Source organism: Filicampus tigris, chromosome 1, assembly GCF_054856515.1.
Source record: "Filicampus tigris isolate MCC_2025a chromosome 1, RoL_Ftig_1.0, whole genome shotgun sequence".
In the NCBI taxonomy this organism is placed as follows: Eukaryota; Metazoa; Chordata; class Actinopteri; order Syngnathiformes; family Syngnathidae; genus Filicampus; species Filicampus tigris.
In genome coordinates this window covers 22,905,142-22,923,336 of record NC_141217.1, presented here as the reverse complement: position 1 = coordinate 22,923,336, position 18,195 = coordinate 22,905,142, and the positions used below count along the sequence as shown (strand labels likewise).

Genomic DNA, 18,195 nt, shown 5'->3' with positions numbered 1-18,195 from the left:
CTTCTCTCTCTCTCTCAATTAAATTGAATATGAATGAATTAAAATGGCTTTGTGAGATTAACCACACAACTCTCATGAGATAAAAGGTAATAATTATTCAATGATAGACAATTAATGTCATTATATATTTAACTGTTAAATAAGTTAATTAACATACGTTTTAATGCAAGATTGGTGTTCAGGTCTAGCAGCGTATTCATATTCATCATACAGCCCGGAATGTAATGTTATCCCAATGATTGTGGAAGTAACACCTGCACTTTTTTCATTTCTAAATGAAGGTTCATTTACAAATGCAATCTGACACCCGAACTATACTCTGACAGGGCGTTTGTTCCGAAAGACAGAGCGGGCTCCCTTTCTTTAAATTTGTCCATGTTTTGTTGCCGAATCCATTCAAATCCCCTCTCAGCCCACAGCCTTCGCCATCTTGCTTGTGGAACGTCCATCTTGTCCTGCCCGAAGCTCCGTGTCGCCAGTCAGAGCGGCCACAGCGCGCTCTGGGCACCCCCAGAATGTGGCACTCTGAATAATTCAACAACGCTGTCAGTTTCCGAACGGTCGGAGTATAGCGCCTAAAGTGCATCCTTAGTATCGATACTTAATGAATGGAATCGAAATGGCGTTGAGGTATCACTCACCTTAAGGCAGGATAGCGAGAGGAGCTACGACTTAGCAGCTTTTGACATGTAAGGAGGAAGTGGTTGCCAAAATTGCGCAGTCTTTGTTTTGATACCCAAAGAGCTGAACATTAGTGTGCAACTTTCACTCTGTGCAAAGAAGCCGAAAGCTTTGGGCCAGTGACACAGTAAACACATGCTGTGTTGTCCTATGAGACGCAAGGTGAAAGATTTTATGAGAAATATTTCTCACAGTGAGAGAAAGGGTCCAAGTGTCTTGTACCAAAACACAAAAGAAAAAAGAAAAAGTGGGTGAGACGCTCACTCGACATTTCTCAATTCGAGGTTCTATGTATGTGGCGCATGCAGCGGACAAATTGCTAAACCCCGCACCCTTCCATATGCAACTCGCAAAAAAGTTTAATGTGTAATTTTGTAGTTGATGGGTGGGCTGGCACTCCAGATGCCCAAATATATAACCAATTTAAACAGTCAGTTTTCAGGCAGAGTCAAGTGTTGTGTTGTCACGATACCAAAATTTTGACTTGGATACTATACCTGCATAAAATACCCCAATACCAGTACCGAAACGGTACCTTGACAAAAATCTAAAATCAGCGAAAGCAGCAAAATTATAACTGACAAATGAACTTCAAAATTTAAAAAATGTGCTATTAATTCAAAATATTAGGATATGCTTGATAAGAAAATAACATTTTAAACATTGTGAAACATTTATGAACATTTGCACATGAGGGAGAGTGAGCTACAGTATACATATTACATTGTTTCTTTTTATACTTGATTTATATTTTATAGACTACATGCAAATTCAACTTTAAGAAAACTAGTTTGTATTCATTCATTTATTTAAACGTCACTAGTAGAAAATGTGCACAGAGGTTTATAAAGCCATTAGTGTGACATCTACTGTAATGCAGTATTGAGCAGGTTATGATCATTTTCATGGCCAGATATGCAGCTGTATAGCCTCTGTGCTTTTTGGACACAGAATTAGCCAATTCTGATTTTAAAAACGACGTAAGGTATACTTGTCAATGTATGTAGACACATACATATAAAACAAACAAAACACTATATATATATATATATATATATGTGTGTATATGTGTATATATATATATATATATATATATATGTGTATATGTATATATGTGTATGTATATGTGTGTATATATATGTATATATATGTATATATATGTATATGTGTATATATATGTGTGTGTATTCACTATAAGCTTTTACATTACATGCCATATTCTAGACCTATTTGACTGCATTTCATGTCATCCATTGTTGATTTTGACAATACATTTGCACGTCAAGCAAATATGTTCATTTAATTGGTAATGACTCAACATGATGCTGCTTTGTGTGTGCGTGTGCGCACGTGCGCGCATGTGTGTCTACTCTTCTCTAGTCCGCTCCCAGCTAGTTGGAATGTCTCGTCACAATTTATAAAAAATTGTGTACAAAATAATTCACACTCTACTTACTTTTGAGACAAGTGTTAGGAGTGCATCACAACCTGTAGCTCTTAAAACTGGTGGTCTGGATCAGCGATGTGCTTGGCCAGACTGGACGTGTTCCACCTCGAGCCACGCTCGTTTTAAAACGAGGCTTACAGACGGGCTTTGTCATGTGGGTCGGCTTGCCATGGCTGTCGGCCATGTCATCAAAAAAGTTCCTTAAAAGACACTTTGCGCGACATGCTTTTCGACGAGGAGCAGAGGGGCAGCCAATGCTTGAGACCATTTTCCTCACACAGAGAGGAGGCGTGCCGCTTAAAGGCGTTTTTCACATTCACACAGGCGCATTTAGCGTATGTATACTTGCTGTTAAGACAGAGTTGGTGTGCTTCGTGTGCTTTTTTTTTTTTTTTTAAATACCGGTGTTAAAAAAATGGATTGAGCCCTTTTTGATGCAGAAAAATCACAGTATCCTGTGCAACACTAGTGAAGTGTCAAATTTGAATTGCCGTGTGCGTTGAAATTGTATTATTTTCATTTTACTGTAGTGTTTTGTGCACATTTTCCTTTTTCATTTAATCCTCTTGAATTACAGCTTGGTGTGGAGGCTTAATCGATGAGTGTTAATAAGAATGAATGATGGAAACATTGGGTATTGGATGTGTTCTCCTTGTCATTGCCAATGTTACACACAGTCAGACGTTAACTTTCACATTTGTGTCTGTTCCAGAGAGAAGAAGCAAAAAATTCAGGATATCAAGAATAATATCAAAGAGGCCATTGAGGTGAGTGCACTTCTCCATTTTTTTTCATTTTCTTATTTTTACCTGACTGTTTCCGCGTTACAGAAATCGCATTAAAGTGAAAATTAAAAGTTTCCAAAATTGAAGATAAGTGTTTTTCACAGGACAGCGACGATGTGCACTACACATATTGTGTTTTACAATAATACTTAACCATATTTACTAGGGATGTTCAATACCACTTATTTTTTAAGATCAATACCAGTGCAAGTATTCAACTCTTGAGTAGTAACCGACACAGATACAAAGTACCGATATCACGAGTAAAAACCAATGACAGATCATTGTACCTTATACATCCCAATATAGCATTTTCCTTAAAATTGCATGAAATAAATGGCAATTTTATATTAGCTCTTTCCCATTTGTTCATAAAATACCCATTTTGTACAGAACACACAAAAGTAATTTAAATACAGAAATTCTAATCGCATGTGTGATTCATTCATTCTTTCTAATCACGTGTGCCTCAAGTTCCTGGTCATAAAACAGCCACAAGATGGCGGCCACGTCAGGAGTACCGATGCATTTAAATTAGGCCAGGTATCGTCCGGAAACCTGGTATCAGTACTTGTCCATCACTGGTATTTACAATTTCATATGTACCAATTAGGGGTGGGAACGATAATCGTTTTTTCGATGCATCGTTCATTTTATTAAAACGATTCTGCATCGATTCAGAGGTATTAATAATGTTTAAAAAAAAAAAAAAAAACTAAAAAGACGTGCACGCAATTACGTACATTTGTACGTCTGTGCCGAGGCCTACGTGACAAGATCACGTCCAACATAAACCACAGTACTTGTGAAATAAAGGTCACCAAATGAAATATTAGCCGACCATCCATCATCTATACCGCTTTATCCTCATGAGGGTCGCTGGGGTGCTGTCTTCTGGCAGTAGGCGGGGTACACCCTGAAATGGTTGCCAGCCAATTGCAGGGAAAATTGCAATATAATTTAAAAGAAAATATACTACATCGGGTTCTACATTAGGTTAAATAAAAGCAACGTTCATTGCAAAATTACACAGTAATGTCAATCAGGTGATGCATATTGCACTTAAAGTATTAACATACAGGTTAAGGCTAAATCAGATTAAGTTTAAAAATGTTTTTATAATTTTTTTTGTTATATGAGAAGTTACAGACGTTTGTTACAACAAATGCTGCCATTGGCACATTTTCAAATTTGTGTTGACACATGAACAAGGTTGCCTTGCCACTTTAATAAAAGTCAAAGTGTGAAATAAATCTTTGCTCTTCCTTGAGTTATGCAATTGTTTTAAAAAAGCTACCAGTGTTTTACATTAACTATAAAATGTAAGCCATTGTAGTGATGCATCGGAATCGAATCTGAATCGGATCGAATCGTAAGCTACCCATAGATTCACACCCCTAGTACCAATGGATGACATAGTGAAGCTTGCGGTAAATATTTAGCAAGCCTTTCCCAGTTTCTGCCACTGGCGGCTCGTCGTCACCGCCCTCCAGTGTCCGAAGTCGCAGCCCGGAGCCTCGGCGGGCGCCTGTTCTAATAAAAAAGCAACGGAGGCCGGGCCGGGCTTCTGCTTTACACATTGAAATGGCTTCTTGTGTGTTTATTACAGACAATAGTGACGGCAATGAGCACTCTGATGCCTCCAGTGCAGTTGGCCAGTCCAGACAACCAGTACCGCATTGAATACATCCTCAACCTCGTCAACCAGAAGGATTTTGAGTTTCCAGTTGTGAGTATTACGCTACAGCCTACTCACAATCACACTCGCAATAAAAACTGAAAACTTACTGCGTTATAACGCAAAAGTTTGTAATAATGGAAAGGTGCCCAGGTCGCGGATGGAGGACGGACCGACAAATTAGGGTAAAGTACCCATTTCTGGTCATGGGTTTGCAGTGTGTTTTTGCCACTTCATTTACACAGCCTGCCCTGTGGTTGGAATTGGTTTAAATGATTTCAGGGCATGTTCAATAAAATGTACATGATTATGATGAATTAGGTTCAATTCTTAATGTAAATATTCATGTTTTTACTAGTGTACCAAGTTTATAGCAAGAAGTTTCTACTATTTGCAGCATTGCTTATTCTTAGAATGTCTTCCGTATGAAAGTAAAATTGGTACTGCATGAAATCCTTAACTGAATGGAAAATCTATCAAAATGAATCATGAATCGATTCGAATTGGGCCCTTGTGAATGGAATCAAATCGAATTTGGAAATCTGGCTCGATACACAGCCTTAAGATTTGCAAAACTTTATTATGCACAGTGCTGCCCCAGGCAAGTGTTTTTTTATTCTGAAATGTATGTATGCCATTTTAAACAAATAGGTAATATATACACACATCAATCCCGGGGTGTACTGAATTTAACAAAAGTTGTAATTTGCCCGTACATATCTGTGTATAATCTTACACATTTCACATTATTTAAGAATGGCTGCTGTCACGTGATTGAAAACCAGCTTTAAAAAAAAAAAAAAGGAAACATGCTTTTGCGGATATTTGTGACAGTTTGTGCGTGACGTGTGGGTAGGGTTGGGCACCGAGAACCGAGCATCGAGTGGAACCGGGGTCCATCATTCCGGTTCTCCCGGAACCGTTCAGATTTTAGTCTAATGGCAACATTGAGCCAACAAGTTGACCACACAAATGCACATATCCAGCTAATATTTAGCTTATAGCATACGCAGCTGCAGCATATACATAAATACTGTACATACGGATATATCATATGGTTAAATCGACTGCTTTGATTAGATAGACTTTCCTTGCTTGCCCTTAAAATGTAGTGTTGTGTTTGTCATATATATTTTCTTTCTAAAGCAAGACAAGGTTAGGGAATCAAGTGTTCAGTAGCATGCTTTCAGTAACAGCTGCATTATTGTATTGTCTTGAACTTCTCAAAAATAAAGCTCTTTTAATACTAAATAGAATAATACTCAATGATACAAAAAATGTATTAAAATAAATATACTGGTTAATAACAGCCCTTGAGTAATCCATTGTAAAGTTCACAAATAGTAAAAAGTTCATGAAATTGAAGAACAGAGAAGTTAATGTGATTATTCCAAAAATAACTCCTTTTTTTTTCTTTTGTTAAAAATCGGTATTGAGAATCGTTAGAAACCGGAATCGAATCAAAGAATCGTAACTGGAATCGTCCAAATTGAAACGATGCCCAACCCTACGTGTGTTGTGCGTTTGCGTGAGGAAGAGCGCGGAAGACCCTTGTCTCCCTTTGACGTATGTTGTTGGGCTACTGGGCCCCCCCATTTCGACGACGTATGACAACCGCACTGTTTGGAGAAAGGTCTCCCTTGCGTCTCCCGATTACAGTTAGGTGACAGAAATAGGAACGGGTAACACTATTATAATAAAATATAATAAAATTGACATTGGCCATACAGATTTGTGATGTACGCCGTACATGTTTGAAAAGGTGTTTCAAAGGTGTTTCAAAGGTGTCTCACCGAAAGCGTGCAACTTGACTTATGACGTACATTGATATATGTATGCATATGAACAGAGCAGGGCATTTTACAAAAAAATTGAAGTCCGTGATCGCCTTCCGCCTACATCCAGGGTACCCTTCCGCCGTCCGTTTATCCGCCATTTTGTCCGGCTGGACCAAACAGTAATCGGCTATAGGCCGGTCCAACTATCTTTCTAAACGGGCTTCCATTAGCGTTTCCGACTACCAAATTTGACTAACTACCACTAGCACCTCCTAATTTTTCAACATAGATAGGTGCGGCTTATTTAAAGGCTCTAATCATCAGTGCGAATGAAGTGTGGAGATATTGGTACAACATCAGTGTTTGCAATAATAATGTCACTAGTTATTAGGAGGTTTTTGGAACATGTTTTTACAGCTAAAATTTTCATAAAATATAAACTATAGCATCAAACTGAGACTTTGACAGTAATTTAACTTATTTTGCATGTAACTGAACCAATTTTAGGATTTCCGAAATAAGTAAAAACTAAAAGACAAGTCTCCCAAAAAAATATTAATAATCTTACAAATTCTGCTCTTGCAGAGTATATTATTCTCAAAACAAGATCAAAAAGACCTTTCGGCTTTATATAAGATTCTAAGTCTCGGTTAGGTTTTTGCAGTGTGGCACGTGACTTTTATTAGGATCACATTCAGGTTTTGCGTTTATAACCGTATTTGAGATGTCAAAATGGAACAAAAATCATGACGACGACATTGGTGCTATCCCCAGTGGGCTCTTGTATTTTTTGTGAAATTACAACGTTACTATTGTAAAATTTGATTCAAACTCGCTCTTTGTCATCATTGTAATTGATCAGTGTCAAGCGGAAACAACCTTGTATGTGTGTGCATGGCTGTTAGCAGCTTTCCCCAGGTAATTGTCACCAAATCCCAGGTGCTAAACCCTTGACTAACAGTAGCAAACACTAAGGTGAACTAATTGGATAATACCTGTGTGGGCCTCATTTCCTCAGTCGGATTTTCTCATTAGCTAATTGTCCAAGCCAAGAGACTGTGCCGCTTAGGGGACCTCCTCGCCCCTGTTAATTGTTCCTCTTTTGTTTTTTTTTACTGGAAAATCCTTACATTTCAGGTTTTTTAATATAATATATAACACTGTAGTTTTTATGTTTGAGCAAATTTCAATTGATATCTCGCACTTAGTAATTGTAATGTAACTTATTCAAATTCTCACTCAACCCCACATTCCAAAAAGTGATTTGATAATAAACCTTGCAGCTGATATTTTTTACTGTATAGTTGGCACAGTTATATAGTAGAACAATTTCTTGTTCTTTTGCCTACTAAAATCATGTGCATTTCCACTTGTTGCTCAGCAGAATGTGTGGGGCCAGTTGGAACGAATGTTAGCTTGCCCTTTTTCACTTTAGCGTCATCTGGTGGGGCACTGCTCCACTTCCCCTATTATAAAATTCCCATTTGTGTGTACGATTTTACGACAGCGGCAGTGTCATAACACTGTCAAATGTGACAGTGCTTCATCTCTTGACGTTGGGAAAACACGCTTATCAATAACGTCCTCGTGGTGTAAAAAAAAAAGAAAGAAAAAAAAAAATCAAATTTCCTGCCGATTATTATATGAATGTGTGGACCTGAACAACTACCACTGTATCCTATGATTCGTGTGAGCTGGTCAGGCTTAATGCAGTAGTTATAATTGAATAAAAAGGAAAGAGGATGCCACACTTGGATAGAATAGACAGGGGAATAGAGGGAGCATTTTTGTTGTTGTTGCTGTAAGCACATGACATTATGAAAGAATTCGGTGTTGTTAAACACATGATGATACTGCCGTCATGAAGAGCTGCTCTTAAAAAAAAAAAAGAGAGAGAGAGAAAAATTGTGGCCTATGTCTGTGACAATCGCTCATCGTTGCAAAGAAAGAATAACTGAACCAACCAATTTTTAGACACGGAAGCGCAAAGTAGTTATAGTTTTGGTATGACGAAAACATGGACACCTGCTGGATGCATATAAAGGAAAAAAGGGAGGAATTGAACAAAATGTTTGCCTCGGCCCCCTAAACCGCAATGATAGTATCCCACATTGTAACTCAGGAAATGTGCCACCAGAAACTCTTAGCTCGCGTTTGGTCTGACCGCAGCATTAGGCTAGTTTGACTATATTTCCCATGAATCTTAGACATGGAATCAGGGAGTAGTGGTAGTTCCAGTATGACAAAAACAAAAAACATGGCCGCCTGCTAGCAATTGTGGAAATGAATAGGAAGGGATTTGAATTAAAGATGACATTTTTGAGAATATTTAAAATGTCAATCATTTGTTCTATGCGCCCTCACTAGCTTAAACACGGCATTCAAATTAATATTGCGTGTGTGTGGAGTGTGAGTTAATCAGCAAAATCCGCCTGTTTTTATCCATCTCGGGGCGACCATTTCGTCACTTCTGTCGACTGAAAATGACATCACAGTTGCTCAGGGCTCAGGTAACGACCAATCACGGCTCACATGTTTCTGAAGCTGTTTTCATAAGTACCGGAGGCTTCGCAGAATAGTGTGCAACTAGCATTCAACAGCGTAAAACTGTGAGGTGGTGCAACTGTACAATTTGGCTATTTCTGATACAAAGACGTAATCAACATGAATTACTGCTATTGGGCAGTAGGGTCCAAATCTCTACCTTTGGGCAAATTCATAACTTATATTGAATATACTGTCTGTACCGTGCACCTCTGCCTCTATTTACGTTTGACAGGCGTGTACACAGGCATCAACCAGGAGCAACGTATACACGCTAGTGGTGTCAACAAACTAGTCAAGCGCTCCATCTTTCGCATTAGTTTGAGCAAACATATTTGACAGCGGTTGCCTCCGTCGTTGAGTAGCAAATGGGCCAACTGGAATCAAGTCAACCTCACAAAATTTGCTGTGTGATTAGAAGAGATTCATAAAATTCCATTACAATTTGATTGTATTCCTTATTTGCACTTACACAGTTTGTCCTCTAAGGTTCAACGTTTGTTCTATGTAGCCAACAACGTTGAAAATAAAATTTGACACTGTAGAAAAAGATGAATTAACACCGAAAGTAAGTATAGGTACTGAAAAAGATTGCGCTGAAAATAAAATGAAGATATCACTTTTTTTATTGTTCATATTTATTTATGTTTACTTTTCCTAGTGGATGGTGATGTGCATTTAAGGTCTGATTGGTCAGTCAGATAAAAGCATTTAATTCCATGTGAAATTTATCGCACGTGCTTGCGATGCGCGTATTGCACAGGTCATTATCGCAATGATATATCGTGCAGCCCTACATTTAAGTTTCTTTTTTCCCCACTGTCATATTAATGGAAAATGAATGCGAGAAATTATGGTCATATAGATTGCTTTGTTTTGTAATGCAATATTTTTGTTTTTTGTCGTTTAATACATTGAGGAAAAAGCACGCCAGACGGTGAGAGATGATTGTTTTGATGATGTTAGGGCGTTTACAAACAAATCTTTTTAGAATCGATTATCCTATTGAGTAATCCATTGATTGCTCATGTCATACGTTTTTTCCTTTGTGCAAACAATGAAAGTTCCTCCTGTACAATTAATGTATGCTTTGTTTTACTGCAGGAGTTTTACGAGCATGCAAAAACACTGTGGCAGGACGAGGGCGTCAAGGTGTGCTTTGAGAGATCCAACGAGTACCAACTCATCGATTGTGCACAATAGTGAGTAACGCAACATTTAAATGACTGCATGCACTTACTACGCAGACCTTTATAATGACCTAAAAAAGAATGATGACATGGCAACAAAATAATGCTCAGAAAGTAGCTCAATGGAATCTTTAAATGCAACATGCCTTCACACTTCAAGTGTGTTTTTTTTAAATCACATTATCTGTAAGACATTCATTTTTAAGGGTAATGTAAGATGATCTTGAATTATATTAAAGTGTTTTGGGATCATAATTTTTGGTATATTTGCAATTTAAACTTGAATTGTACACATTTTTAAGGGACAGATGCCCTGCAGGGCTTGGTCCATATACTCTGCAAATAGCAGGGGTTCACTGGACACAGTGATAAACGTGATGTGATTGGAATCTAAAATAATCCAATAATCTAATCTAATAAATGACATTAAAATGTAACAGCTAAATGGACCCTCAACATCTTTTTTTCCCCTTTTGTGTGTTGCTCATTATCATAAAAGGTTCTTGCAGGATTTGACTCTTTGCTTACCCCTAGTGACAGACTGAAGATTTGTGCTCTCCCCCTAGTTGGCATTATGAGTCAGCATGTGCATCTCACAATCACTGTCCAATTGCACCCTAATAATGTCTGAAAATAAGAACCTGAAGATTGACAAAATGTATTTATTCATGTTCATCAAATGGATTCTTCCAGAGTGTTCACTTTTCTCAACATTATGATCATGTTTTCTTCAGAACATACACTACAATAATAATAAATAATATAATGCGATACAATTGTATTTACATAGCGCATTTCATAACAGCTAGAGCTGTAACAAAGCACTTTACAAACAATACAATGAATAAAAAAAATAAAGAAAAGGCTGTGATACACGTATGAATAAATATAGATACAAATAAATAATGTATCAAATACTGTATGAATAAAAATATAAATAAATAAAACACTATATACAATTGACACGGGAAAAGAGCCGAAAATTTCTGGTCCGATCAAAAGCCAGAGAAAAGAAATGTGTCTTCAACCGGGTTTTAAAAATGGACACAGAGGGGGCTTGCCTAAGAACCGATGGGAGGTTACTCCAGAGGGAAGGACCTGCAACAGAAAAGGCTCGACCCCCTCCAGGCCAGGCCATTTAATCATTTAAAGACAAATAGGAGAATCTTAAATTGAACCCTGAAATGCACTGGGAGCCAGTGAAGGAGGCCAGAATTAGTGTTATGTGCTCAATCTTCCGAGCTCCAGTTAGTAGGCGGGCAGCAGCATTATGGACCAACTGGAGATGTTTGAGGGAGGACTGGCTGACTCCAAAATAAAATGCATTGCAGTAATCTAGCCGAAATGTAGCAAAGGCATGGATGATTGTTTCTAAGTGCTGATGGGAAAGGAGCGGCTTTACCTTAGCCAGCTGTCTAAGGTGAAAGAAGCTCGACTTTAAAACAGCACTGATTTGCTGGTCCAATTTAAGATCCCTGTCCATTTTAAAACCCAAGTTTAAGACTGTTGGCTTTAGATATGAAGACAGGGGGCCTAGGTCAACAGGGTGGGATGGAGACGAGCCACTGGGACCGAACACCATAACTTCTGTTTTCTTTTTTAAGACTGTACAAAGATTGGAATATTCTGGAGCAACCAAGCTTTATGTAACAGCAGAGTCCGGGAGCCAATATGGCCGAGGCTGAGTCATCTGTAGGCCAGAGGATGCTGCAAAGAGGAGTAGGTGGAGGAGGAGAAGAAGGGCTGATATTTGAAGGCTTGAAACTGCAGTCTTGAATGCTTTTCACCAGTTAGCCACAAGGTTAAAAAAAAATGTTAGCTGCATAGGAATTGGAGCTTCAACACTCGGTTTTGTTTAAGTGTACACAAGGAGAAGCCTACTCCACTGTTCCTCCCTGTGGGGCTCATGATGGTACAGTCCAGTGTCTTGTTCCCTCCCTCCCTCCCTCCCTCCCTCTTCGCTGTCAGGTCCAGCACAAAAGCCAGAGCTTATCCTCCTCTACCTCCTCTGTCTGTCTGTCTTTCCTGGAGCCACTCCAGCCTCACCAGATTGGGAGCTGATAGACTATAAATAGCACCTGTGGTTGGGTCTCCATGGTAACGGTGCCGGAGGCTGCGGCACCGGGGAGCTATTTTTGAAATGTGCTCAGTAATGTCAGACAGACGCCACAATGCCTCTCTCTCTCTCTCTCTCTCTCTCTCGCTCTCTCACTCTCTCGCTCTCTCGCTCTCTCGCTCTCTCGCTCTCTCGCTCTCTCTCTCTCTCACTCACTCGCTTTTCCACTCTCTCTCAAACTCTCACTCTCTCACTCACGCTCCCTCTCACTCACACCATGTCATCACCCCAAATTGTCTTTTAGCAACCTCTTCCACTGCCATAGCTTCCACAGACACAAACCTCAAATAAGGTCCTTCAGACTCGATTCCGTTAAGCAATACATTCGAGTTCACTGCCAGTCAAATATTTTGTTCCCGTTGCCAAACCTATATTTAAAATGTTTGAATTTTAAACTTCATTTTAATATTTGGAGCTTTCAGATTATGTGGGGGGGAAAGTAATTGAAATTGTTTACGATGTTTTAAGTAACATATTAACATTGACTGTCAAAAGAGTGTAAAATGGAATTATTTGCTGATATGAGAAATAACACCAATACGAGAGCTGCGAGCCGCTATAAAGGGCCCTGAGAACCATGGACATGTTGGGGTACTTGCATATTGGGGTCCTGGCACCTAGGATGTTCATTCATCTAAATTATAAATGTTTTTGGCAGGCCTGTTGTGAGTACAAATTTTCATGAATTTTCGCCTAGGTTTAGATGCTCAAAAACGGCATATTTTATTCAGGCCCACTAGTTGAAACAAGGCATTCTGATAAATATTGCATTTGTGGAATAAGAGTTAATTAATCCACCTGTTTTTAGCCATCCCTGGGGGCGGTCATTTTGTCACTTTTGTTGACTGAAAATGACATCACAGTTGCTCAAGGGCTCAGTTAATGACAAATTATAGCTCACCTGTTTTCTGAAGCTGAGCCATGATTGGTCGTCATCTGAGCCCTGAGCAACTGTGATGTCATTTTCAGTCGACAGAATTTACAAAATGGCCACCCCCGGAGCTAGATAAAAACTGTTAATTTCTCATATTCCACAAAGGCAATATTCATCCGAATGCCTTGTTTCAACAGGTGGGCCTGCATAGAACATATTCTTGAAAAAAAAATGTTTGGGTTGACTATCCCTTTAAAGGAATAACACTCCCAGTGGTCGATGCATAATTTAAATGTATTTTTTGCATGTTTGGTCCATTTTTGTCTGAAAATTTTTGTTGACTGAATTTTCTGTGCATACCTATAAATAATTATAGGTATCTAATAGCCGTCCTTGTGTTGTCTCTCTGCTCAGCTTCCTCGACAAGATTGACATCGTGAAGCAGAGCGACTACACTCCAACAGATCAGGTGGGCTCACCACTGACATGTTGCCATAGATGTCCCACTTCCTCTGATATTTTAACTATTTCACAAAATCTTATTTTAAAGGAAGTTCATCATTGCTGTAAACAAGTATTCACTTGTTTTTTTTTTGTACTCAGGATTTGCTGCGGTGCAGAGTGCTGACGTCGGGGATCTTTGAGACAAGGTTCCAAGTGGATAAAGTTAATTTCCAGTAAGTCAAAAATCTTAACAGTTTGTCACTTGTGAAACAAGATCGGAAACAACGATTACCTAGAGAGTTGCGTCCAATAGTTCTTTCAAATCCTGCAAAGTTGCAAGAAATCACAGCTTGATCTGTTCACGTTTGACAGCGTTATAAGCGACTTAGCCATTAAACAGGCGTTTGCAATTGAATGTTTGTGAAATGCTCAATTTGGATCTCATCCTGGTGGAGCTTTAACTGCTACATTTGTAACAGTTACAAATCAATTATAAAAATAAAACCAACCATTAATAATCTATTTTAAATAGACTTTACACTGGTCTGCTCGAGGTTAGCGGAAACGGTCAGTATTTTGCATTTTATGCAAGATCGGTGATCAACTGTAATGTCATAATCTGCGTGATCTATCCTTGAAGTCATTGATCGCATCCGCCAAATACGAATGAATAAATTACAGCAAACAACCTTGTTCACTCTGAGGTCATTCTGTGCCGCCATAGTGTATATGTGAGCCTGAAAGCTAATCTATTTTTAGCCTTTTTTCGTGTCGTGGGAGCGGAAAGACTTTGCGCTGGGAGGTGGAAGTTCCGCCTCCGCGCCATGGACACAATTCAATCACAAAGTAATAGCGGTTGTATACTTTTTCTTGCTGACTTTTAAAAGGTCAGAAAAGCGTTTTATTCACATCCAACAAAGGACTAGTTACATTGTTATTTATCTTATTTTAAAATCTCTAATTCAAAATAGCTTTCATCATGCAGCGTAAGTTAAGTGAACTTCCGGCCATGCACAGGCAGCCAATTGCAAATGCAACCGGCAGACGTGTTGTTTGAACAAACGCGGAAATAGCTCCGTTGTGGACAGATGCACAAAATGTCTGCTAAACGAAGATATACTGTGGTCATACCAAACGTGAGTGGAGCTTTTCTCGTGACGTGATCACATATCAAGTCAATACAGTTTGTGTAGATAAGGGCCAAATCTGTACAGCTACACTGGACACAGACGGCTTCGAAAATGTGCTTACTCTGGCACATACACGGCAGGTCAAAAGTGGACAAACAACCAAGGACAAAATAAATATTGCGGTCTATTGGAAGCTGACTTGTTCAACACTGTCAGCTTCCAATACCAGCCAAAAAGAAGCATGCGTATGCTTCTTGGTGTAGTGGTTTGCAAGTGTATGGACTTGTTTACAGCTGTTCAACCAAGATAGCAATCGTTTTAGCAAAAGCCCCAGCCACCTTGAATGACTGTCAGTGTTCATGCATTTGTCCATCAATGTCAGAGAAAGAGATGTTGTAAACATGTAAACATTACATTTTACTCTAGCTGTTATGAAATGCGCTATATAAATAAAATTGTATTGTATATGTATTTAATTTTCATCAGTGGGTTTTTAAAAACATTTTTCAGGGTGTTTAAATTATTTTTTTCCAATGCATTTTCGCTATACTGCTATGACTGTAAATATACTAGTTAAGTAGTCATATTGCTCCATCATCTAATCGAATCTGTGATTGAGTATTGTTTTTTTTTCAAACTGTCTGATCGCTCATTGACCCCAAGCTAAAAAATGGGGGGCTGTGTGACACCCATCCCAACCCGGTTCCACCACCTCTGATCCCACCCCTTCATTATTTAATCAGATAATTTGGCTTTTTAAAGCTGTCCATTGCCAATGATCTTTTGTTCTATGACACAATATACAGTACTGTGTACAGTACAAAATAACATCAATTTTTCCCTGAGACCATCCAGCATTTAAATTTCATTTCAGGGAGATCCAGAAGTTTTATGATTTTGAACAGGGATAAGGAATTTCAATGTTAGCTTTAGGGTTATTTATTTTCAATACAATTTTAGTACAGCGTACCAAAGTCAGTCAATTTCAACACTGTATGACCAGCCCAGAGAGCCACATGGTATCAGCATTTCACCTGTGAACCCTACTGTATCTCTGATTGACAGCATGTTTGACGTTGGTGGTCAACGAGATGAGCGCCGAAAATGGATCCAGTGCTTTAATGGTAGCGTGTGACGTCGTCTATTGCCTCTTGATTCGCTTTCCACAGAGTTATCGCCGAGTTTGTGACTTACCTGTTTTTCTATGCCTTCCTCCTGGCAGACGTAACGGCCATTATCTTCGTGGTGGCGAGTAGCAGTTACAACATGGTGATCAGAGAGGACAATGAGACCAACCGTTTACAGGAGGCTCTCAACCTCTTCAAGAACATCTGGAACAACAGGTGAAGGGAACTACTGGGTGAAATTGTCAAAAGTTACAAAATCCAAAATCCAAAACAGATTTTCAAGGCAGAAGACGTTTTTTACGTGTTTGGGAAGACAGAGGGGATGTCGCTTCACGACCAGAAATGTTGTCTTCCGTGGCTAGCCGTTAGTGCCGGTCATCAGTTGCCAGTGACGGTGGTAGTCGGTCGCCAAACAACAGAGAGACCCGGGTCGCACTGCAGAGATTGTTGTATTTATGGCACTTGTTCCCTATGCTCATTTAAACAACAGAGAGACCTGGGTCGCACCTCAGAGATGGCTGTATTTATGGCACTTGTTCCCTATGCTCATTTAACTCAACTCAAGATGCTTATTTTTGCTCTACTGTATACTGTAAATTCTCTATATTCGCTTTTACACAGTTTCACACTCAAATCTGTAACCGGCTCCTCCCTCACACGTGTGCACTCCAACAGCAAATGATTGAATATTCAGTCCAAGGGCGGAGTCGAAACAGTTTCATTGGTCCACTGTGACATTTTCGGTAATTTCATTGGTCGGATGTGACGAGGGTTTCGGTAAATCTGTAAATTCGTTAAATTCAAAAACTGCATCACGTTAAAACCCACATGGTTCAAAGTGTGGGGAAAAAAGAAGCAGCTTATATTCTGAAAAATAGCGTAGATATTTAACAACATTTTTTAAAATGAGGTTTTGTGATGTCACAAAATGCTGAATAATGACCACCCTCAGCAGAGCTACCAATTATGTTACGGATTGTCTGTATTTTCAGAAATCATTGAACACTAGCTCGTTACACCCATAACAAACACCAAATGTAGAACATTTTGACAAGACAGGATCATCTGGGGCAAGTACAACAGCTTTTATTATCACAGCTAAACATCAGAATTGCGGCGGTGTAATGGCCACGCCCTCTGCTGAAAAGTCATACTATTTGGCATAAAACATGATCAATGTATTGATTACACATTTATATGGTTTCACACACATAATTGCCCTCCGAGGGAATCTATAACCACAATGTGGCCCACGACAAAAATGAGTTTGATACCCCCTGCCATATACAAACCAATTAAGGTAGTTGGATCCCAGACCTGAATCCTATCAAGAATCTGTGGATGGAGCTCAAGGTTTGGGTCCATGATCAAAGGCCAAATAATGTGGTTGATGTTGAACAATTTTCTATGGCCTTACATCCCTCGGAAGACACAATCAAACCTATAGTGAGAGGTTGTTGTCACTGTTGGATCACAAAGGCTTAATTAACTATTAACTGTCAGTGGTGTAATCATTTTGGCCTTAGCATTTTTTTCTTACCAAATCAGTAAAAATGTTCATTTGGCCTCACGCAGATGGTGTTTGTAGTAAATTTCATGAGAGAAATTAATGGTTTTATTACATTTCATAAAGGGGCAAATCATTTTGTCCTTAGTTGTATATAAAAGGGAGTATGGACACTTTTTGAATGCACTTTAGCTACTTGCAAAAATCACTTTCCCATCTGGTTTGTGAAGTGTCCTGCTTTTTCTCTTCACAGATGACATAATCATATGTGAGGGTTCCCTAGCAACAAATGCTGCACAACAGCGTCAAATGTCCATCACGTAATTTATTTACAACATCCGGCGGCCATTAAAGTTACACAATAGTTGGGCACTCTTTGACTTTTGGCAGTTTTCTGTTATCGTGGAAATAATCCAACATTTTCCTCAGGAAGTTCTTGAGCCAGGTTTGATGGCTGAGGGTGTAATCCAGAGTGTTGTGTTCTCTTCAGGTGGCTCCGAACCATTTCTGTCATCTTGTTCCTAAATAAACAGGACCTCCTTGCCGAGAAAGTGCTGGCAGGGAAGTCCAAAATCGAGGATTACTTTCCGGAATTTGCTCGCTACACTACACCTGACGATGGTGAGTAGGCCTTGTACAGATCTTCTCCAACTCACTAGACGCAATCATATAAATGTTAACATTCAGGATAAATAGCATAGCAGCCAGTGTTTGTCTGAAAAAAATTAAGGAAATGAACCAATGAAAATCACACATTGCTTTCGAATGACAGTTCAACGGAATTATGTTAAAAAACAAACTCATGAAACAGGCTTGGTCAAAAATGACAGCACGCTTAATGCAGTATTTTGTTACACAACATTTTGAGGCAATCATTGCAATCAAACTATTTTG

General features: G+C 39.0%; 1 protein-coding gene across 2 annotated transcripts in view; it reads left to right on the top strand.

Moving 5' to 3' along the window:
• gnas (GNAS complex locus) overlaps positions 1-18,195 on the top strand; it is a 38,905-nt gene that overhangs the window by 14,193 nt on the left and 6,517 nt on the right. For both annotated transcript variants that reach the window (XM_086027196.1, XM_086027203.1), the window contains exons 3-10: positions 2,841-2,895; positions 4,523-4,642; positions 10,018-10,115; positions 13,508-13,562; positions 13,697-13,770; positions 15,733-15,791; positions 15,890-16,010; positions 17,792-17,922. In XM_086027196.1, the coding sequence (XP_085883322.1) occupies positions 2,841-2,895; positions 4,523-4,642; positions 10,018-10,115; positions 13,508-13,562; positions 13,697-13,770; positions 15,733-15,791; positions 15,890-16,010; positions 17,792-17,922 (713 nt within the window). The remainder of the gene's footprint in view (positions 1-2,840; positions 2,896-4,522; positions 4,643-10,017; positions 10,116-13,507; positions 13,563-13,696; positions 13,771-15,732; positions 15,792-15,889; positions 16,011-17,791; positions 17,923-18,195) is intronic.